The sequence below is a fragment of the Micrasema longulum genome, unplaced genomic scaffold (genome assembly GCF_059751315.1).
Source record: "Micrasema longulum isolate JH-2025_06_02 unplaced genomic scaffold, ASM5975131v1 h1tg000678l, whole genome shotgun sequence".
Taxonomy (NCBI): domain Eukaryota; kingdom Metazoa; phylum Arthropoda; class Insecta; order Trichoptera; family Brachycentridae; genus Micrasema; species Micrasema longulum.
The window spans coordinates 1,170,501-1,194,976 of record NW_028277874.1 but is presented as its reverse complement, the minus strand read 5'-3'; the positions used below and the strand labels follow the sequence as shown (position 1 = coordinate 1,194,976).

Genomic DNA, 24,476 nt, shown 5'->3' with positions numbered 1-24,476 from the left:
ACCCTTTTAATACCCTGCCATCGCTCTAATTTTCTTGCCTCCTCTTTCACAGTAGTGGCCGCTCGATTGTGGAATAATCTACCCACTAATGTTAGAGACGCCTTTGACACCCTGTGATCCTTCACGGAACCCCAGAGTTCCGCAAAACACCTTGGCCGTATCGCTGTCCTGTGTCGTTGTAATATATCCTTGCCAAGAAAATGCTAAAATAAATAAATTTAAATATATAGATTACTCCTTTGAAATAATATTTAACCTAAAATGTACAGAGAAAAACGAAAAATTTTAATCATTCCCTACTTATTACCAAGCTGGTGTAATCTAAGAATCGGAAAGCTGAATAAAAAAATATTAAATATAATATGTATGTTGGTTGTGGTCCCGTGGCTAACGTCGCAAACTCACAGGTCAGAGGTCTAAGGTTCAAACCTCACTTTACCCCAACTTGATTACCATTTTCCACATACTTTGAATCAACTCATAAGATCATTTATTTTATTATTTTTGTGACTTTAGGTAGAGTAATATTGATGCATCCTTATTTGTCTGATGTCATAACAGTTGTAATGAGAGTGAAAATCTGGTACGCGTTTTTTATAATCTGAAAATTGAAAAAAAATATAAGTTAACATGGTATAGATAATAAAAAATTAAAGTTAACATCGATATAGACCAACTGTTATAAGAAGATGCCCTGAACTAGATAAAAGAAGGATCTCCTGTGCGGCTACAAAGATACACTATCGACCTCGTATCTTCGAGTTTTTATGTATATAAATCGATAGCTAGCGAGGTCATCTGCACCTCACAGCACACTTATCTACGAACTGAAGGCTCGCATAGATTCGTTCTTTTTTTGCTTCATTTGCAAATTATTTTAATCGTTTTCAGGTGGCTACTTTTTATCAAAGAAGTCAACTTAAAATACGAAAGAGAAATAAGTAAATATTAATTTGACATTTAGTGTGGAGTAAAGTTTGACAGTTAAGACAACAGTGAAAAAAACAGTTTGATATGACGTAATGCGCATGTGCCGTAATGTGCAATGGAAACACTTTGGAAAGCATATTGCTACAATGAAGTATAAATCTTTGATGGGCGGACATAAAAGTATAACTTCAAAAGTGAACTTTTCAGGAGAGCAAATGAACGTTATTATGAAACTGTGCCCACCAAATGTGCGGTTTGTTTGGTCCAGTAACTTTACCGAAAGGAATAGTCGGTTTGACATGGCTGCGAAGTTCCCAGCAGTCAGGAACACGGGACGTTGCGCCTTTTGGAGAAGAATGGACAAGAGGTTTGTCACCCTCTTGTCTGTAGAGTACCAGCGACACGCGTAGGCGCTGGAGGCCACCTTCTCTGCCTAGTAAAAAGCAATTGATAATATGTTATAATTTATTGTATATTACATTGCAAAACATTTGATAAACCGAACAATAACTTTCCTACATTCAAGTCTCAAAGAGGTTATCAGGGATTGATCATGTAAAGAGGATTAGATTTTTTGCACAAAATTCACGGATTTTTTTTGTATTGTTAGGATCTATATTTTACTGTCAGAGTTTTGTCAGTATTTTAACTTTTTTTTTCAGATTTGACGGTAAAAGTACCTTTTACATACATATATTTATGTAAAAATAATAATATTTTGCACATATAGATTACTGTAAAGTGTACCAATTCAATAACTTTAAATTAAATTAAAATGAACTTAAATTTGCGAAATACTGTATAAACCTAGAAACTACAAAATATGGGTTTATTTGAAGAAAAAGAGATTAAGAAATAAAAATCATAACATAATTTTCACTTTATTTTGTATTTATATCTTTTTATTTTTGTGTATATTCGAAATTACATAAGTTCAAGTTACTAAATAACTATAACCGTGTAATCTTCGCAAATTCGACCACATAACCGAATATTGCACCCAGCTACTGAGGCTCAGTATCAGGCATAAAAAAAACATTCACATTCTATCACTTCTTCACAATATTTATAATAATCCCACTTCACCGGCTTATCTGAGAGAGCTCTTCCAACCTCTATCACAACACGGACTATTTCTTCGTTCTAGTAATGAGAGAACCCTTTTACTACCCTTCCATCGCTCTAATTTTCTTGCCTCCTCTTTCACAGCAGTAGCCGCTCGATTGTGGAATAATCTACCCACTAATGTTAGAGAAGCCCCTTCTTTATTTACAATGAGGAAGTTCAGTGGTTTTTTTTATTTTTTTTATTTGTTAATAGACTGTTAAACTAAGTCAATATTTTTTTTTTTAATTTTTATATATCGCATTATCGGCGCTACGATTTTTCAAAGTTTTGTATTTCTGAAATAACTCCGCGTGTAACGTCAGAGGTTCATTTCCGCTTATTCTCATTCAGTTCTTCCCATTGGTCCAGAAGCGACAAGCAGACCGGAAATCTTCCATAGCTCTCAGATCATAGGTTGATTCACATGAACCAGTGACGTCATTTAAAGTAGTGCGTTTTTATCAAAATATTTTTTATTATTTTTTCTGTACATTTTCAAGAAACTTTGCAGTACAATTTAATGGTTTAATTTTTACCCCGCGTAAGAAAACATTTTTTGTATCCAATTTCCCGTAGGGCTGAAGTTCCTCATTTAGTCAAGATTGAAATGTCACTATCTAAATAATTTAGTTGTTCCTTTATCCTTCTTCTTTCCTTCCCACCCCTTCTCCTCTCTTCATAGTGTAGTGTTATTATTTTATTTTGTTAATCTTTGTTTTTAATTGTGTATAAAATCGTAAGACCCAATATGTCCATGTACTTGAAATTTTCTCAAATCGAACGGTTTGGGTAGGTAGAAAGAAATTGCCTTATGGCAATATGCCCGCTCTTATATGTATATAAAGTATTGAATAAATAAATAAGCCATTCTCCAAGTATAAGAGCTAGTCTCTTTTTTGGAAAGTTACAGTTTTAAGATTAACTAAATATATAAAAGCAGATTGAAATAGGAAAAAAAACATTTATCATTTTATGTAACTATATTAAATTTAAAAAATATGGTTATAATTCGCAATACAGAATCAAGAATGTGATAAAAATAATCAATAAAATTAGAAAATATATTCTGTTGATATAAATTAAATTCAAACCGTCATGCGTCAGTAGGGTCGCAGTGGGTCATATCTTGCTAGAGGGTGTGATTCAAGCTGCGAACGCCCAGTTGCATTCCACCGGCAACACTACTGACTAGTCCAACTCGTTAGCGTCCACGTCGCGAAGCCTGGGCAATGTGATCACACTCGTAGCTATGTGATCACACTCGTAGCTATGTGATCACAGCAGATAACAAGGGGATGAAAGGCGAGTTTCTGGCGCCTCCAAACCCGAACCAACCAGCTAAAGGAAGGTAACCCCGACAGAAAAATCCACCAGAGAAGGCAACGAAAAACCACTTAGGTCATATTTTCCCAGGAATCACTATGGCGAGTACATCCAATAAGCAGTTGTCCTGGCTGCGGAGTAGCGTAGGACCGAGATCTTTTATTTAGTAAAGATCGCCGCCATATTTATTGAATTGGCTACAAACACCAGCACACATTTTTCCAACACAGTAACAACATTTTCAGTGCTCACTGCTTACTAAGAACGTACTTAAAAGATTGATTCTACACTGAAATGTTTTGTAAGTAGGTAATTTGTTATAATATGCCTTAAATTAGTATAACTATATAACCGATTCAGTAAAGAATTGCAGGAATATATTTTGATATAATTGTTGCAGTTATAAGTTAAACATGCCTTATTACTCTCACAGGTACTTTAAAATTAATGAGAGCCAAAAGTTCACGGCTGTCAAATATAGAATTAACGATTTTTAATAAAATTAATACATCGTTAATAGTTCGTCTGTCACTTAATTTAATCAAAATCATAATTGTGAAATTCATTTCGCATTCCAAACCTAAAATTAGCATATCTCAAAAACTTATTCTTAACTCTTTCTTTAGTAATCTGGTGTAAGGCAAAAAGGGAGTACATTTGAAGAATTACACTCCAAGATACTTCTCACCAGAGAGGAGTAAAAAATCATTCAAAAGTTCACATATTAAAGTTCTTTTTGATACGCAAAATAAACCCAAATATCTTTCTAGCTTTGTCCTGATAATTTCGTCGGGTTTCTGGAACAAGTTGGTAACTACAAATTTTCTAAAGTGAGATCTCTTCATAACTAGCATCAAATAATCTTTGTTTAAATAGTAAATATAAATATTTCGTATTTTATAAATAGAAAAATACTTCCGGATGATATTCTACTACCGAATGAGGGAGTTCAGTGGTATTTGTTAATTGATAATTAAACTAAGACAAAAAAAAATACGTTTCATATTATCAGCGCTGTGACTATTCATATTTTTTTAATTACCCTCCGTGTGACGGCTTATGTTCTCTTCCTCTTCTTCTTGATGAGCTTTGCTTATTGGTCAGTTATCCTAAACCATAAACCGGTAATCTATTCTCTCATCATTGGTTGATTCGGAAGAATTAGTGACGTCATGCAAAGTAGTTCGTTTTCATTAAAAAAAAAATTTTCATACATTTTCAAGAAACTTCGCGGTACAATTAAATGCTCTAATTTTTTTTTAAATACATTTTTTATATATAATTTCCTGTTGGGCTAAACTTTCTCACTGTTGGTTTGAGATGAGCTTTTAACTTTAAAGCTGCAATATTTCACAACTAGTGAAATTTTAATTACCAACTTGTGCCAGAAACCCAAGGATTTGATTTATGTATTTTAGATTGAAAAAAGTGGTCCTTTTTTATTTGAGTGCATGTTATATTAAGCCAATCCTGTGAATGTTTAAAGTGTATAATAGGTAGTTGTTTGTTCGTTGGAATGAGGAAGTTCAGTGGTTTAAAATAATGTTAATATAATATTAAGCTAATTTAAAAATATATTTTTAAAAAGTCGATGTGAAAGTTTAGGGTCTAGAGGTTTACAGTGGGTACTTGTTTATCGGAAGTCAGAACTGTCATCGGCTGGTTTGAAGGATCACCTACTTTACACACAACTGTAACGTACGCGTTACCACGATGAAAGTTTCGCCGGTTCGTCACCCGCGTCTGCCGCAGTCAAGCTTCCCGGCGTAAGTGGGAAGCCGCCCTCCCAGACAGAGCCAAAGACAAAGTCGGAAGGTAGGAGCACAGCTGCGCCGACCGCAAGTCAACCTCAATAGCCCTGAAAAGGACTTTCCACCCGGTCCAAGTGGTGCAGAGAGGCGAAGGCAGTCAGCAGGCAGAGCGGAGCGAAGAGCGAAGTGCAGGAAGGCGAACAGGACGGAGAACGGAATAAAACACGTGTGAACTGTTCAGAGTTAGGAACTCAACTGATTTAATATCTCCAATTGACCGCCTTATAAAGCGGTGCGCGTCGGGCTCCGTGAGTCGGCCATCCCACCCGCGCCGGCTGCCTCGGAGTGGTGGGGGTAATCTTTCCCCGCCACTCGCTACATGCCGCCGGCCGCAGGTGGCGTAAATACGGGCGCTCAATGCCCGTACGGGCCATTTCGTCGGCAGCCGCGACGCGCGCAACATGACATTTACATAATATATTTTTGTACATTTTATTCATTTTAACCTAGCTATTTTTCCCCGGTAATACTGAGGCCAGGCTCGAAAGTGACCATTTTATCTTTATTGAGAGCCCAGCCATCAGTTCTATACATTTACCGGGGATCCTTTCTAATTAATGTATTATTTTAATTTATTCGATTTTACGCGTCCGGAACACTCCCCCCGTGCAGCTAGTCTGTACTATTTTCCTGCTGGGCGCGTTGTTCCTCTTCCTTCATTAGTACGGCGATCTTCACCGCTGGTCTGGTGTAGGTGCCGTTGGTGGTCCGCACCTCGACGACTCGTACTTGTCCGTCAGCTGCTGGTTCTGCACGGGTGACTCTGCCGCGAGGCCAAGAATTCCGCGGCAGATTTGGGTCCATGATGAGCGCGAGGTCCCCGACCTGTATTGGAGGCGCGGGCTCGCGCCATTTCTTCCTGTGCGCCAAGGTGGGAAGATACTCCCTCAGCCATCGGCGCCAAAACATGTCGGCCATTTTCTGGGCGATCCTCCATTGCTTATGAAGGCAGGCCCCTTCTTCCCTTTTGTTATAATATGCCAGAGTTGGCTGTGTGTTGGCTGACCCGAGCAAGAAGTGGTTCGGGGTCAGCGGTGCTTCGTCGTTGGGCTTGGTTGACACATGCGTGAGCGGGTGATTGTTCACGGTGTACTCTGCTTCAGCCAATATGGTTTTGAGGGTCTCCTCTCTTGGAGCCTGCTCGTTGAGGGTTGCGTGGAGGGCTCGTTTTACAGATCTCACGAGTCTTTCCCACGCTCCCCCCATATGAGGTGATGAGGGCGGAATGAATTTCCACTCAATTTTGCGAACTGTAAGTTCGGCGAGCATTCTGGGGTCCGCCAGGAGCTCGTCTACGGCCTGTTTCAGCTCTTTGTCCGCTCCCCTGAAGTTGGTAGCGTTGTCCGAGTATAACGTGTGTGGGCAGCCTCTGCGGGCGGCCATCCTTCTTATGGCCATTATGGCGGAGTCGCTTTCGAGGGACGACGCTAGCTCCAGGTGGATCGCGCGTGTGGTGAGGCAGGTGAACAGTGCCCCATAGCGCTTTTCTTTTCTTCGGCCGTTGGTGATCATCATCGGTCCGAAGAAGTCAAGCCCGCAGTGCGTGAACGGCGGCGTCCTGAAGGCCAGTCGGGCCTCAGGCAGTTGCCCCATCAGCGGGGGTTGGGGCCGGCTGCGCAGCATTTTACACAGCGGGCACCATCGTGTTATCTTCCTCACAGCCCCGCGGAGTCGCAGGATGAGGTAGCTGGCTCTCAGGTCGGCGATCGTCCTCTCGACTCCCGGGTGGCCACCCTTCCGGTGGCTGTGCGTGATCAGCAGCCGGGTGTATGGGCAGGTCCCGTCCATGATAGGCGGCGCGCTGCAGTCCTCTGCGAAGCTCTGTGCCGCTTGGATGCGCGTTCCCATCCGGATGACTCCCTCTTCGTCTAAGAAGGGTGCCGCTGCATGGAGGCGGCTGTGCGGCGGGATAGGCGCCTTTCGTCTCAGGAGCTCCAGCTCTTCTCCGAAAGCCGTCTCCTGGGACCGCTTCAGCAGCATGATTTCTGCGGCCCGTGTTTCTGAGGCGTGAAGTTCAAAGGTCCCCCCTGGGGACGGCAGGGACTCGTGGCGGCGGCATCGTGCGATGAATCGCAGCACCCATGCCGTCGCCCTGACGAGTCGGGTCCACGACGAGAAGCGCTGCACCTGGGGTAGGGCCTCCGTCCGTCTGATGTGGCCCACGAAGTGGCGGGGTTGTTTCCGCTCCAGCGTCTTCTCGTCCGGTTGTTGTAGTAACTTCTTCTCTTTCGGCCAGTCGGCTTCCCCTTTTCTCAGGAAGCCGGGGCCTCCGAACCATAGTCCCGACCTCGCAAGGTCGGGTGGGCCCTTGTCGCGGGTCCCTATGTCGGCTGGGTTGTCCTTGGTGGGGACCCATTTCCAGTCCCGTACGTCTGTGAGCTCGTCAATCTCGCCCAGCCTGTTTGCGACGAACGTGCTGTACCGCAGTGGGTCGGTTCGCAGCCAACACAGGACCGTGCTCGAGTCCGTCCAGAGCACGGTTTGGGTGATGAGAGCTCGACTCTCTTTTTTTATGGTGGCGGCCATCCTTGCCGCTAGTAGCGCTGCCTGGAGTTCTAGTCTAGGCACTGACAGAGGCTTTAGGGGGGCCACCTTGCACTTCGCCATTGCGAAACTTGTGGTATCGGCCCCCACAAAGTATGCCACTGTGCAGCATGCCTGCTCTGACGCGTCGCAGAACACGTGCAGTGTCACGGGTTCTTTCTGCCCTTGCAGCGAGCATCTCGGTATTGTACAGCCGTTCGCTGCCAGCAGGTCGCGCCATTCCAACCACTTTTCGGCGTGGTCCGGTTGCAGCGGTTGGTCCCAACCTGTGTTTGTCCTCCAGATGGCTTGCAGCAATATCTTCGCCCGTATCGTGAGGCACGCAATGAAGCCTACTGGGTCGAAGATACTCATGGCGGCGCTCAACATGCCGCGCTTGGTGGGTCGCTCCGGGATGGCTGCACTTTCGGCTCCGTGCCGAAATATAAATAGGTCGCTCTTGGGATCCCATACGATCCCGAGGACCCGCTCCGTCATTACTTCTTCCCCTATGGTGACTGCTGTATTGGCCCGGTCGTCGGCCTTTACTTCTTCCAGGACATCTGGTTTGTTTGAAGCCCACCCGGTGAGCCGGAACCCGCCATTGCCGAGTACGAGGGTAACATCGCGTACCAGGCTTGCAGCTGTTTCTTCGCTGTCTGTGGCGTCTAGGTAGTCATCCATGTACATATTGTGCTCGATCGCCTCTGCTGCGGCGGGAAATTCTTTCGCGTGTGCTCGTGCGACTGTGTTTCGCACGAATTGCGCGCTGCTGGGTGAGCACTTCGCTCCAAACATCATGGACGCGAAGACAAACGTGTCGGGCTCCTGCCCGTCCTGCGTCCGCCATAGGAACCGCTGCGATTGCTGGTCGGCTTCCCGGATTCTTATCCGCAGGAACATCTCCCGTATGTCGGCCGCGATGGCTACTCGTCCCTCTCTGAAGCGGATCACGTTTCCGAGGAGGGATGAAAGCAGGTCAGGTCCCGTCAGTAGATGGTCGTTCAACGCCGTCCTCTGGAACTGGGCGGCGGCGTCGAACACGACCCTTATCTTGCCAGGCTTGTTGGGGTTTGTCACCGCGAAGTGGGGCAGGTACCATTTGCGCGAATGGTGGGCGTCTACCTCCTCGCGGCTTAGTTTGACGGCGTATCCCTTTTCAATGTAGTCCGCCATCTTGGCGCGATATGCGATCGCCAGTATCGGATCCTTCCGTAGTTTATTTTCCAGGGAGTGCAGCCGCTTCATGGCTGCTTGCCGGTTGCAGGGCAAAGAATCTCCGTCTTTCGCCCACAGTAAACCGGTCTCCCATCGTCCGGATGGTAGTTGTGTGGTTGAGCTGCTCATGAGCTCCGCCGCTCGCACATCTGCGGCGCGGCAACGTTCCAGGGTGGTTACACCTAGCGAGTCAACGGCGAAGCTCTTCTTTACCAGTTCCGCTAAGTCCCTTTCACCCTGGCCGTCTGGGGGTAATTCAAAGGCGGGGTGCACAGCCCCGCCGTAGGTGACGGCTCCTAGGGCCGTCTCGATGGTTAGCCGCCCGTCCTCTTGTAGGACTGGCGGGCCTGTAGATACCATTAGGGTGGCGTAATCAAGACCGATTAACATCTTCGGCTTGATGCCTGGCCCGTGTGTCTTGGTGCTCTTTCGGTTGCGGTGCGGCAGATCCATGACCCGCACCGTCTGTGCCTGGACACCAAATTCTCTGTTTCCTTTAACGAGGATTACGGATACACGCTGTGATTGTAGCGTGTCCGTGTTCCCACTGGCACCGATGAGTCTCAACTCCTCGCAGGCCCCGGTGGCGCCCACTGCACGGGCGACATCCTCCTCGAGGAGAGTTACCGATGAACCCTCGTCTAGTAGTGCGTGGATCTCCATTGACCCACGCGGGCCCTTCAAGGTTACTGGCACTACCTTGAAGGTCACTGGGACTTCCGTTCGCCTTGTCAATAAGACTTGCTCGTTCGGCGTACTGTCCACTCTCTCGCGGTGTAGTGACCGATGATGCCGCCCGTGGCACTCGTCGCACTTCGCCGCTTCACAGGTGGTCGTTTTGTGTCCCGGTTCTAGGCATCCGTAGCACACGAACTTGGCACGCACAATTGTCCACCTCTCCTCTACCGTTTTCCGGAGAAACTTCCGGCATTGTCCGAATGCGTGTCCACTCATGTCGCAGAACAGGCATTTTTTGTCCTGAGTGAGAAACACGTGCCTTTCTTGGGTACGCCTTTTCTCCACTCGGGCGGGTTCCGTGCTGATCCCGATGCAACCCGCATTCGGTATTGCACCGGTCAGTCTCGCTAGCCACAGTGCCAGATCCCTGGGGGTAGCTTTTCTCACGGTATCCGCTCGTGACATAATCCACATCATCCTCTCGACTCGTGGCAGCTTCTGAGTCATCTCGGACAGAAGCTTCGGGGAGGAGAGGTGGCTTCCATCGAGGCCCTCTACGGTCGATACGACGTTTCTTATCGCGACCGCGTAGTCCGTCAGGGCCTCCAGGGATGCGTTGTCGGCCAGTTTAGGGAGTTTTCTTATCCGCTCCAGTACTCTGTCCACGACGATCTCCGGGTGTCCAAAGGCGGCCTCTAACATCTTCACAATGTCCGGCACATTTCGGGGATCTACCAGCAAAGACGACACTGTGGCCTTGGCCCGTCCTGTGAGGGCTCGTTGCAGACGGAGAATGTTCTCCGCGTTTGTAAGGGAGCACATCTGTGTCGATTGATCAAATTGTGCCTTAAATATTCGCCATTCTAGCGGGTCGCCGGAGAATTGCGGTAGATCCCTAGCGCCGGTTTGCCTCGCCATGAACGTGTGCCACTCCGGCGGCTGTCTGTATTTTGTCACAGGCTCGCCGGTGGCACCCGGCGGCATGTATTCCGTGGGTAGCCCCTCTTGTACCCACGCGCTCACCGGGTCACGAAACTCGTAGCCCCCCAGTGGTATAGTACGTGCCGCTACGGGCTCGCCTGGCCCGGCGGCGTAGCGTACGTCGGCGTCCTCCCTTCGGCTGTGTGCGGGTGGCGCCTCATTGTCCCGATGCCGCTCATTGTAGCGGCCTTGTAAATGTGCGTTTGTCGCTCCGGCGTAGGCCGGCTCAGCGGCGTAGCGTGTGTTGGCGGGCTCCTTCATCCTGGAGTCCGTCTCTGCGACCGGGTGCCTCCGTGGCACCCCGTCTCTCACCCGGCCGCTGTCGTAGTGGCTCGGCGGAAATGTGTACGCCGCTCCGGTGTCCTCCGGATCAGCGGCGTAGCGTGTGTTGGCGGCCTCCTTCGTCCTGGAGTCCGCCTCTGCGACCGGGTGCCTCCGTGGCACCCCGTCTCTCACCCGGCCGCTGTCGTAGTGGCTCGGCGGAAGTGTGTACGCCGCTCCGGTGTCCTCCGGATCAGCGGCGTAGCGTGTGTTGGCGGCCTCCTTCGTCCTGGAGTCCGCCTCTGCGACCGGGTGCCTCCGTGGCACCCCGTCTCTCACCCGGCCGCTGTCGTAGTGGCTCGGCGGAAGTGTGTACGCCGCTCCGGTGTCCTCCGGATCAGCGGCGTAGCGTGCGGTGGCGGCCTCCCTTGCTCTGAAGGCTGCTTCCGTGTCGGCGACAGGGCGCTTCCATGCGGCCCCGTCTCTCACCCGGCCGCTGTCGTAGTGGCTCGGTGGATGGATGTACGCCGCTCCGGTGTCCTCCGGATCAGCGGCGTAGCGTGTGGTGTGGCGTGCGGCGGCGGCCTCCCTTGTGCTGAAGGCTGCTTCCGCGTCGGTGACAGGGCGCTTCCAAGCGGCCCCGTCTCTCGCCCGGCTGCTGTCGTAGTGGCTCGGCTGCTGGATGTACGCCGCTCCGGTATCCTCCGGATCAGCGGCGTAGCGTGCGGCGTGGCGTGCGGCGGCAGCCTCCCTCGTACTGAGGGCTGCGTCGGTCCTAGACGCGTCTGACGTCAGCGGCAGCGGCTTGTGAGCCGGTTCCGACGTCCCGTGCGATGTGAGGTCCCTCTCGATGGTGGGCGTGAGGGGGGTTGCCATGTCTCGTCTGGCGTCCTCTCTCGCGTTGGCGGCCTTCAGCGCGGCGATGATCTCGTTGAGGCTGCTCACCTGCCTCTCGTGATGCGCCTCGCGTTCCTCCATCTGTCGGCGAAATGTCGCCGATGAGATGGACCGCTCCGAGGGTGCGGATCCCTCGTCCGAGTCCTTTTGTTCCTCCAGAAGTCCTTGATGAGGCTCCTCCTGGCAGTCGTGTGAAGGCCCTGGCTGGGGCTCCTCCTGATGTGCTCGTACAGACCCCGGTTGGGGCTCCTGAAGCTCCTCTTCGTGCTCCGTGCCGGCGTCTCGACGCGTTCCCGAACGCGTCGACACAGGCGATCTGTTGACCGGCATGCTGTAGGTGTGTTGTAGACTGGAGACCACTGGCGACGATCCTTAGCTCCGAAGGACCAAATGTAACGTACGCGTTACCACGATGAAAGTTTCGCCGGTTCGTCACCCGCGTCTGCCGCAGTCAAGCTTCCCGGCGTAAGTGGGAAGCCGCCCTCCCAGACAGAGCCAAAGACAAAGTCGGAAGGTAGGAGCACAGCTGCGCCGACCGCAAGTCAACCTCAATAGCCCTGAAAAGGACTTTCCACCCGGTCCAAGTGGTGCAGAGAGGCGAAGGCAGTCAGCAGGCAGAGCGGAGCGAAGAGCGAAGTGCAGGAAGGCGAACAGGACGGAGAACGGAATAAAACACGTGTGAACTGTTCAGAGTTAGGAACTCAACTGATTTAATATCTCCAATTGACCGCCTTATAAAGCGGTGCGCGTCGGGCTCCGTGAGTCGGCCATCCCACCCGCGCCGGCTGCCTCGGAGTGGTGGGGGTAATCTTTCCCCGCCACTCGCTACATGCCGCCGGCCGCAGGTGGCGTAAATACGGGCGCTCAATGCCCGTACGGGCCATTTCGTCGGCAGCCGCGACGCGCGCAACATGACATTTACATAATATATTTTTGTACATTTTATTCATTTTAACCTAGCTATTTTTCCCCGGTAATACTGAGGCCAGGCTCGAAAGTGACCATTTTATCTTTATTGAGAGCCCAGCCATCAGTTCTATACATTTACCGGGGATCCTTTCTAATTAATGTATTATTTTAATTTATTCGATTTTACGCGTCCGGAACACACAACATTGTTACATTAACTTTAAATAATAATTCCAGGCGAATTACCTCAGAAGTGATTTCGTTGGCGGTGTAAGTTTGAATAAAGAGTTGCCAAAGTATGGACATCAGAAATCCCAAAGTATTGAAAAACCGCAAGCTTTTGATGTTTGAAACGTCCTAGAAAAAAATCCATCGCTCATGAAGCAACAATAAATATGAATATAAGTAATGGCCTGATGTATGCTGGTCTTTTTAAGGAAATGAAGAGACGCCCCTTCTTTATTTACATTTAAATCAAGATTGAAATGTCACTATGTAAATATTCGAGTTTTTCCTTTCTCCTTCTTCTTGCCTTCCCATACCCTCTCCTCTCTTCATAGTATATAGTGTTAATTTTTCTAGTTAATTTTTGATTTCAATTTTGTATAAAATTTAATATTCAGTATAATTCCTTAGAATATATCCATGTGCATCTGATTTTATCAAACTAAACGGTTGGGTTAGGTAGGGAGAAATTGCCTTTTTGCCCGCTCTTTTATGTATAAATATTGTTTATTTATATAAAGTGTTAAAATAAATCAATAAATAAATTAATTCTTTCAGTCAAAAACCGCCCAGATTCATTTGTCACACACAATTAAAGCAAAAAGTCATTTTTTTGTAAAATTTCTTCCAGTATCTTAAAACGCTATTTCTCATTTGGTGATCCAGGCCCTTTTGCTTTTGCAAAAATCTAACCTCAGTAAGCTTAAACTGTAAGAACGGGTAGTAAAATAAAAATTCAAATCGAAAGATTGACCCTTGAATTGAACACTTTTAAACATATATGTAAACCAATATTATGTATCTTTTTTGGGTGATACCGTGTATGTTGGATTTGATGCGACGTTTCGGCTACCATTGCAGGAGCCATCTTCAGGGAAAACTCGCATCAAATCCAACATACACGGTATCACCCAAAAAAGATACATAATATTGATAACAGTGACCGTGAAAACCTTCGCACCTATATATGTAAACTATTTATTAGTCTTGTCGACGATTCCAAACTCAAGCTACGCTGTGATTAGTTATTATTTTTTGCGATTTGTGTTGATTTGATTTCAAGGTATTTTCAAATAAAAGTGAAGCAAAAAAACAAAAAAGGTAATAACCAAAAAGTAGCTAGACAGTAGAGCAAAATATATAACCTACTTCCACTATTAAAACAATTAGTAACGAGAAAATGTTCAAAAATTTCGAATTCAAAAATTTCGATTCGAGAAAATTAATAGTGGAGCTTGGTAGAAGTAAAATGGATCGTCTCATTTGCCCAAACCAATATTGAATCAACTGCTCCACAAGTGTGTAGCTTATGTTAGGTTTTTGTTCTTTCATTGTGCGTTTTGTAATATAAATAATATAGATGTACATAAATTCGTTATAAACTTATGTTCATATACACCTTTAAAACTGTCTGAACATTTTGTTAATTATCTCTGTTTATTAGATTAGTCTTCTTTGTTTATTCTCAAATGTAAATATATTAAAAAAAAAGTATATTGTTCAGTGTCCTCGGCACGGGTAACCCCAGTGAGGTCACGTTATTTTTATTATTAATTATAGTTTGAAAGAGAAAAAATATGAATCAGTAAACAAATATCATCAGAGAATAATGCATTGTGAGAAATGTTTGATGTGATAAATTCAAAAGTATCTCTACCATTGCTGTTTGTACGAGAATAAGTCCTATGACGTAGAAGCTTGATAGTGTTTGGCACAGGAAGGCTTGGCTGTACGCACTTTGTAGGTCTTCAGTAATCCTGTAAAATAAAAGGGTAATCAATCAAATTAAATAATATTTACTCGTATTCACATATACGTCCAATCAAAGAAGAAGTAACATATAATAAAAATGTGTTTTTAGTTCTCGAAAATATTATTTAAAATATGAAGAGGGCGTATCTCTTGGTTTAAAAACTTGAAGAGAGTTGTTCTACTGTAAATCTTAGAGCGGGAGCGTTTGTTTTTTTTAAGGAATAACCCGCTAAGGCTCTTGGCAGTATGTTATATGTATTAATATAATATATGTACAAATAAGAATAATCACAAATAACCAACCTACCTGCCCTGTTCATTTGATCTGAAATATAAAATCGCTAAGGAAATTTTTCGTCTGCAAAAATGGTACCAAGCTAGTGCGAAAGGTTATATGTTCTTAATTAATAGAGCTTTCAAAATATTACACTTAATGTTATTTAATGGTGCAGAGTTTTAACAAATGTAAATATATAATATGAGTTTATGTATTTATTTATTTATTTATTTGTTAAATCCTAATTACACAAAACACTTTATTTTCTAATTACCTGGCTCACTAGGTAACTTAGTATTGAGGCAGGAATTACACCTTTTTTTAGTTAACTCTGAAAAGACTGTGGTAAATATACCTTTTGCGCGCGGTGATGTGACATCGTGTTACCACAAGCAAAAAACGGAATATTCTAAAGCTTTGAAAAAAAATATTGAAAAAAAAAACATGGAGACATACAGTTCAATAATTCCTTTTCCATAATTTATAAAAATAAACATAATTAATCCCTGTTATAGCAAAAAAATACAAATCATAAATTCGCCGCTCATCATTCACGCGTGCGTCCCTCATTACTGTCAACAACCGACTGAGTTTGTTTCACACAGAACCGGCTATAGCGGCTTCAGAATAGCGTATCTGTCTTCCTTCTTATGTGTTCTATTTTCGTGCTCTCTCTAAACAGATGGATCACTGTATTTGCGGACATCTTTCTTCGGGTGGCAAGGTTGAATATTTTTTGTATTAATATCCAGCATAGTTGTACAAATTTTACTTTCCGAATCCGATGTGAAAATGTCCATTTGAAGATTGTAAAAAATACGATTTCATCATTAAAAAAAATAAGAAAGATATTTCAAGTCTTGTATCGTATGTTAACTTATGTGGTATCACAGCCACACAAGAGTTAAATCAGTGAGTATCACAATACAAATAACAGTTATAATATTTTTGATAGATAAATAAAATAAATTTGGTTTATGAACCACTTTATTCATTTACACAACCGACTAGTTTCGGTAACAAAACTTTGCTTATATTTTGAAATGTAAAATACCAGAATGATTATCTGTGCAAAAAATGCGGCCTGACTTTTCATCATACTAGACAATGACACCAGAGCAGTGATTTTTTATACACTGTGGATATTTACCATTGGCATGCCGCTATTGCTTTGCACTTTTGATAAATTGTTTCTTACGGGAGCAAAGACCATCCAAAAACCCATGAAAGCGCTCTTTGTCGTCTAACCAACTCCGCCACGGCGCCTGCCAAATGGGCCAACCTCCACCGTGGAGTGGCACCATAAGAAGAAGAATAAGAAACATAATTTATAATGACCACACACCACACTATACGAAGAATTAATATTTTAATTTGTGATCCAAATACTCGGCTCGCATGCGTTACGGAAGAAGAAATATGATGAAATAACTGTTTCTGTTCTAGACACACGAAGTCATTTTAACCGGTCATAAAGTCATGTCGTTGGGTCTAGTAAATTTCATGACTGATATGCAGGTTAAAGATCTTTCTTGAACCGCGTTCACGAGAATTTAAACGACTTTTCCGTGATGCAACATCGTGTAATTCTCTGATATAGTCTCTAATGACAAGACAGGCTTAAGGAGGCGGTACTAATGGGGTTAGAGCGTCGCGGACCTAAATATATTACGATTCTCGTACGCATGTGGCGCGTCATTTTATGGATGGTTTTAGAGCACTGCATTATTAATTTGTTGCGTCACACCGCCATGCCATCGTGATTTACACAATGAAAGGGAAAGGCTCCAAAAATAAAAAAAACAATAATGCAGGATTTTTGTACGGACATAAACGTAAAAACACATGCGGGATCTCGCAATTCCACGATTGAGGATTGCGGCGAAGAACGATACAATTTTTCCGAGGCAAAAAATTATCTACGCAGGTAAAAAAGGATTGTCTCGCTTGCAGTTGTTATTTCATTTCATGTGTTTTTTTTAGTTACATTGAGAACATTTCAGAGTATCCAATCTATTCTCGACACATTACAAAATATACATATCAGATTTATTAAATAGAAAAGAGAAAAAAAGTCATGTAAAATGCACATACATATTACAATTTGGAAATTGCTCTCCTATGAGAAATCCCACTGTCATGAAATATATCAACATCCAAGGCGATACGATTGAATAACGCGATTGCTCTCCCTACCGGCATAACCAATGGCAGGTTGGTTGTGCATCGTGGTATGTAGAACAACCTGTGTTGCCTTTGTCGGAGATAATTATCGGAGACAAATTGACCGAAGTCATTCAGAATATCGGAATTATGTATGCGACCACCAATGAGTTAAAACAAGTGAACACCCAAATGAATATCCCCTCTCCCCAACAATGATTGGTAGCCCAGCATTCCTAGTAAGAAGTCAGTCGGGAAAAGCTACGGGTAAAATCCATACTCCCTGAGATACAGATAACCCCTCTCTATCATTAAGGCTGTAGTCGGGTAAAACGCATGCTAAATGAAGAGATCATACGATTTTATTGTTTTAATGTTTCTCAAAAATCGTGCAATAATGAAAAAATAAAAAAACATGAATTAGATAAGAACAATAAATTTTAAAGGTATTTCTATTAAAAAATACAATTAAAGTTTTATACAACTAAAATATACCTAATTACTTTTAGACCGGCAGATTACGCAATTTAAATTTAGACTAAACTTAGGTATCTGGATTATCATATAAAGACTAAGTATTGAACTAAAATATTGTAATCATTTAAAGATAATAAATTGAACATGAAAGTGACCGAAGCAAAATCTTAATTTGAAATGGCGTAATCTCCCGGTCTAAAAGCAATTATATTGTTGTTTTATAAAACGTTTAACTATATTTTTTTCCCTTTAAATTTTTTTTTTTTTAAAAATTTTTTTTTTAAAAAAAAAAAAAAAAAAACATTTTTTTACATTTTTTTTTGCACCACAACAGGCCAGGAGGCCTAATTACAGTGGTGTTTTACATCACAGAGCACCCAGGCTTAAGAAAAATCACATTTTAATTTTTGTGTTCTCACCGGGAATCGAACCCGGAACCTTCCGTGCGTGAATCGAAAAATTGACACTGTCTCGCAGATGCCTCTCTGAATACTACGTGAAAAAGACAACTGTACGCTGGACTGATTACGCCTAGCTAAAATCGACAAAATCGAGATCTCACATTCCCGTTTCCACTCCCCAAAAAAAATCATTTTGATTTTTGTAAAGAAAGAATTTTTTATGTTGCCAGGTTTCGCTTTTTTATATTTTTTTATCATATTTGTATTAGAGATGGTAAAAAAATTAAAACAGTTATTTTTTAAACAGTTGCTCTTCTAAAACAACAGAGACAGTTTCACAAAAAAATTACTATTATTTGTTAAATAAATAGATAAATAGTAAGCCTCATAAGAAACTGAAACTGTCTAAAATGACAGTTGAGTAAAATTTTGTAAAACTGTTCCAGCAGTTGCTGAATTTTTTAACTGGACAATATTTTATGGACCTTTATTACGTTAGAAATATAAAAAAGTGATATTTCTTTATTGTGATGTCAAGATTCGTGGCGACGTTTTATTTTAATTTGAACCGTCACAAAGTTCAAAATTCAACCAAATCATGACGTATTAGAGGCGTGACCAATGAAATGAACCGTTTTCGCGGGATTTAAAAAATATTTTTTATGCTACTGAAAAGTACAAAAAAAAAATTCTCCATAGTTTTTCATAGACCCTTATTAATTTACTAATCGTAAAAGAAAAACCCAATATTTCCCTATTCCGGGAGCTGATTTTATGCAATATGGTGGAAAGGTCACAAAATTTGCACTCTGCGCGACGAGTAAATTAACATCACTAAATTAGTTCGCCCGCACCCGTACTTTTGATAATATAATCAATAATGAACTACTAATATCTTGTAATGAGTGAAATGTTCGTGTAATGAGTTTTTGATGCGATATATAATAATATATTAACTTGATGTAATTTGTAAGATCATGTTTTAAATAAATTGTAGCTTTCTCGGTGTAGTTTATTAAATTAAATTAATGTTATCGTGTAAGGGCCGGTTGCATCAAAGTTGGTATAAATTTAGTTTAAAGTTAAATATTTAAACTTAGTTAAGGCTCAAAATCTGGTTACTGAAAAATTTCATTGCATCAACAATATTTTAGTTAAGTTAAAGTTAAGAATGTTGCCACTGTAAAGGTTCAAGTTTCACCCTAAAAATTGTTGGGATTTTTGCGCAAGCGCGTACTTTTTTATTTACATGTAGCAATACACATGCCCCGCGACGGCGACGCGTCTTTAGGTACAAACTTTTAAATTTCATTTCAATTTCGTGTGTGCGAAAGGGCGAAGCAACACTGCGCATTCGAAGAAGAAAAGAACAAAAGGGACATCGTCTTTTTTGTTCTAGATAAAAAATTAAAAGAGCAAAAGCTAAAACAAAATGAAGAACTTTTTACTCTAGAAATAGAGCAAAAAAATGACATTTTTCGGGCAACTATGGCAGCCTTAAATGCTCAGAAAGAGTTGGCTGAGCTCAATCTATCTATATTTAAAAATAAATAAACAGCATTTTAATACGGTGATGATTTAAATTTATTTTACACCACGCCGCTGATGATCAAGTCCTGTGAGTCCTGTGTTTTGAAAAATAATTAACAATTAAAAATTCAAATAATTATTTGTTCTTTACTTTTTTGACATTCGAAATCTTGCGATAAAGTCGGACTCTTCCCACAAAAAATGGTCCGTTCGTGGTTTGAACAGTTTTATTTTCGGTTTAGAATATACTCGATGATAAATTCGTCATCGGAAGACGAAAAATCAGATAAAATTGACATTTTGTGAATTTTTTCACAGATCGATCAATAGATTTCAACACTCACGACGCTTTTTTGACAGATGGCAGATCGCATTTAACTTTAAATTTAACTTTAAACGGTCCCCTGGCGGCCGGTCAAATAAAAATAACTTTTTTGTGAATATTTAGTTAACTTTTTTTGAAGCAACGCATTTTGACATACAAGTAACTTTTATTTGACTTTAGCCCTGACTTTAACTTAACTTTTGTCGATGCAACCGGCCCTTAGTCGTGTAAGTATCACCGCTTCGAAAGTAGTTCGTGGCAGTAGATACACCGAAGATGTACTCCATGTTAATATAATGAGACGTTATAAATAATTGGGTTTGAATGAAGGCTTTGTCGAGAAGTCACATCGCAAGAATGACATGGAATAGAAATTATTATGATAGAAATGAATAAATATGCGAACTATCAACAAATTATATGGAGAAAAGCTGGACTGTAATGGATTGGGCGTGTATAAAAAGAGAAATGAGCGGGAAAGGAAGTTAGAATGGAAAACAAAATGAGAATCATTAGAAATATATAGAAATATTAAAGCACCCTCAAAAAGATATTTAAATAATCTTAACACTTTGTATCCCGAAGCCGTGTAAACGTGATTATATAACCGCGCGTTGTGTCCCGGTCCAGTGTTTTTACGTGGTTTACCAGCCGTCCAAAAAAGTGCATTTTATTGACATGTAGGGACTTTAATTAGTACTTTTTCGCTGTTGGTAAACTACCTTGAGGTGATTTTCACAAAAATGGCACCATATTAATTATCCAACCATAACAATACGTGAAAACACGGGCCTGGGACACAATGCGTGGTTATTATATTCACGTGTTTACACGGCGCCGGGATACAAAGCACAAAAAGGAGTGAGACCCTGTATAGGTGCAAACGTTGCAATGTGGCTTTCCATAAAGGTGAATTTTATCAAAACTATCAACCTCAAATGAGTGATTGAATTGTTTTAAATAAATATGAGAAGTTTCAATTGATTTAACTGAGTATTTTCATAATTATGACCCTTTTAAGAAACCCTTCACAAAGCATAAAATTTCACAAAAATGGGCCGGGCACAGGGTTAATTCTATGTGTATTCGGCCGCTGCTCAAAGTGTAAACGAAGAATTTCTGTGAATATTTTGAAGTCTGTCGTCTGTCTCGGAAAATTGTTATTCGTTAAAAAATTAGATCTTCCTGTGGAAAACTTAATTGAGTAAAACGTGTCTATGAAAAATGTATACAGTGAAATACATTTCTCCGAAAAAAGATGAACAATGAAAAATGATATAATTTGTATTATGATTAGTCGTAAAATATTGCAATACGGGTACAGGACTTTCATTACCATAAAAACTTTTTTTTTTGGATGGTTACGTTTTTATACTGACCAGAAAAATGAGTATTTTTACTGTTAAGGACTACAAGTCATTAATGATGTCTTGGAATAATTTATAGAAAAAAACCCTTGATATTGGGATTATTGTGGATTTGCATCATTTAAGAAAAATTTAATAGTAATACATTCAAGTTTCCTCTTAAACATAACCATTATACACGCTTCACGTATAGTGATGGTTTGGTAGTACCAAAAGTATGTAATAAGTGTGGTAATAGAACTCTCAAATAATCAGTACCTATCATTTTTAATTTATTGCCGATTTAACTCACATTGTAACAAGAGCAAAATAAGAGAGTGGCTACTCGATCAAATGTTTACATATAAATAGTAGCTTATGTGGAGATGTTTTAATTTTTCATATATTTTATTGTATCCAAAAATAAAATTTATATATTATTCTTTGTATATACATGTTTATTCTGATCTTTCCGGCTGTTAATATATATATGTTATTAATTGTTTTTATAAATGTAAATAATATTATTAAGTTAGTATAAATATAATCTCCACCGACAAGCTACAGAAAGTGGCTTGGTGGGATTTTAGTTTTAGTATATATATAACAATTGTTTTTTTTTAATTGTAAAAATGTATGATAATCTAATTTAAATATAAAAAAATAACTTCAAAAGATGTAACGTTACAAGTAAAAGCTTACTCAATTATAAGCTGATGATACTGTATCGCTTCCTTAAGGCTTTTCGTCATAGCTAAATTAAAATCTTCTTCGTTGAAGTAATACATCAAGCGTCGTTTTCTTAGAAAAAAATCATCCATTTCATTAATTACGTCTTCAAAACATTCAAAAATCACTCTGTGTTTGAGTTTCTTCCTGATCATAAGCGAATGTTTCTTTCCCGGTTTATTTTTGTCAAAGCGCTGTTCCAGGTCTTCCAAAGCTTTGTTTCCCGTTTCTATCATCACCTTTTGAACCATTTTGAACTGACCGCTGATATGGGTCATTATTGAAGCCACCATCGTGTCGCACACCATCAGCGTGGTACCCATCCAGTACATCCCAAAAACAGAATAGACAAACCCAGCTAAGTAAGGCAAGTCTTCTTCGGTGCTCCACGGCACATAAGCGGTAAAGGGAATATCTCTTCGGATGGACTCTGTGTAATTTCGCATCCGAAGTTGTTGCTTCCTCGTGATGTCTTCAATCATGCTGTAGATACTCATGCATGATATTGTCACTGTTCCCATGATCAAAAAACCATACGTGAGTAATTTTGTGAAGTTTTGGGATTTTAACAAAGTTTTTTCGTCGACCTTGTATTTCTTCGATTCTATTTCCAGAACGCGCACGATTTTTTGTATCTTCTTATTGTTCTTGATCAGGATTAAGGTTTTTATTGTTGCGAAGCCGTGGACTCCTACCATTGTCAGGGCGAAGAACTGAACGTTTCTGTCTCTGTCGCCTCCCCATTCCTTGTAAGCGTAAAAAGTCTCGGAGACTGTATAGCCAATTATATTAATGGTGGTACATAAAAAGGCGTAGATGGAATACACCGGAGGATAGTTATTGAAATTGTTCTCTTCGGAGTAGTGGAACTTTCCTATTCCCAAGAAACACAACAGCCTGTAGTGAATACCAAAATAATGGACATTGTCGTTGACAGAACCCATATCTTTGTTCGTGTATACCTTCTCAACTAACATATCACCGATCACTAAATTCTAAACGTAATATCCTAGCACCTTTAAGGCAAACGTCGTAATTATCTCAACTGAATTATTCAATCAACTTTTCGAAGGTAGTTCAATCGGTTTGATAGCACATGTTCGTTGGTTGAGATTTCCCAAATATGCCTTTGTTATGCGCGATAATTACATACTAAGATTTCACAGAAATACCTAACAAATCAATCGAATATTCAAGACGTAAATATTTTATGAAACCAAAAAACTTTTCGCGAAGACACTTGATTACTGTGATTAAGTGTAATGCATAAATAATTAAAAACAGTTTCAGGAGGATTTTATAGTTTATAAATTTATTTCAGAATTTTTGTATTGGTTTAATTAATCAAATTGGTACGATGGAATAAACACAATAAATGAATATGGCTGCACACCGATAGCGACGAGGTTGTGGATTTTTTCAAAGTTCAAGACTAATAAAAATTTACTTTCATTATTTAATTAAATAAAATAATTTATTTTAATAAACATAATGATTTGGTGGGTGTTTAAGTAAATGTTATTTGAAATGAATAAATAAGTAATTTGAACAAACCAATGAAAATCATTTTAGTTGAATTTAAATAATAAGTATATGAGCCTATAAAATAAATTGTGATGTAGTTATGTTTTTTTTATGTATTATATTCTTTTTCAATCGCTTTCAATGATACGATTATTTTGTTTTTATTTTTAATACGACTACGAGTATATTTTGCTATTATTTTGTTGATTTTAATGATACCATTATTTTGTATATTTGATTATGTATGAATCTAAATTTGTCGAATTTATATTTAAATACTTATATCTGATAATCTTTTTAAATTGTATTCTTTGGAATTTTACTATTTATTACTTATTGTTTTTCTAGATTGTTATTCTATTGCATCACATGTCATTATAATTCAATCTAATTAATTTTACTTTGTATCTTTATTATTAATTATTATGGCTTGACACGGGCATAGCCTAAAAAGCCTTAATAATTTAATTCATATTTAAACGAGTGTAATTTTGAATGAATAAAAAAAATTATCAATTAAATTACGCAACTTGAAATAATAGACCTGCCATCTTGAAATCATTTTTTATCGGCCAAGGCTGATCATTTTGATGATCAGTGGTTTTCTCTGATTCATTCCATTGTGTTTCGTTACGACAAAAATATGGCTTGAATCATTGCAACTTTTTAAACATTTTTTTATCTAGAAATGTAATGTTTCCAGTTGGAGGAAGTAAAGTCGAAGGAGCGCCAGATAGAGCAGTTGAAGAAAGGGATCAAAGTAGCCCCCACTCCTGCGACCCCAAAAGGACCTACAAAGGTAAGACGAAATATTTCATACTTTTAGCATGCGTCGGTAGTCAGATGGCAAAGGGAACCATCTGTAATTTGTAAAATTTTCAAGAGAGCTCAAAATAAGACTCAATTTACGACTTAAAACAATGTTCTTCCGTATTGTAATTCTTGTATAATTTTTGTATTGTGTTTTTATTGATGATTACAGTGTCAAAGCCATTTAGTTACATAAATGTATTATTATTATATTGTATTTTTCATGTATGCGCAGTCTACTTGAATTTGGTTCAATTATATGGAATCCTATTTATGATC

The 24,476-nt window shown here is 41.0% G+C and overlaps 2 protein-coding genes across 11 annotated transcripts in view; one reads left to right on the top strand and one right to left on the bottom strand.

Annotated features, from left to right (window-relative positions):
* Nucleotides 1-24,476, top strand: part of LOC148279711 (uncharacterized) — a 294,377-nt gene that overhangs the window by 28,749 nt on the left and 241,152 nt on the right. For all 10 annotated transcript variants that reach the window (XR_015822803.1, XR_015822801.1, XR_015822802.1 and 7 more), the window contains exon 4: nt 24,091-24,186. Coding sequence is in view for 6 of the 10 variants with exons in the window: in XM_088229550.1 (XP_088085676.1) it covers nt 24,091-24,186 (96 nt within the window). In the remaining 4 variants the exon portion in view is untranslated. The remainder of the gene's footprint in view (nt 1-24,090; nt 24,187-24,476) is intronic.
* LOC148279712 (odorant receptor coreceptor-like) lies at nt 539-22,840 on the bottom strand. Its single transcript, XM_088229571.1, has 5 exons — nt 21,837-22,840; nt 14,521-14,620; nt 12,885-12,995; nt 1,208-1,363; nt 539-601 (listed from the first exon to the last, which is right to left on the bottom strand). The coding sequence occupies exons 1-5, from the start codon at nt 22,838-22,840 to the stop codon at nt 539-541; spliced, it is 1,434 nt and encodes a 477-aa protein (XP_088085697.1).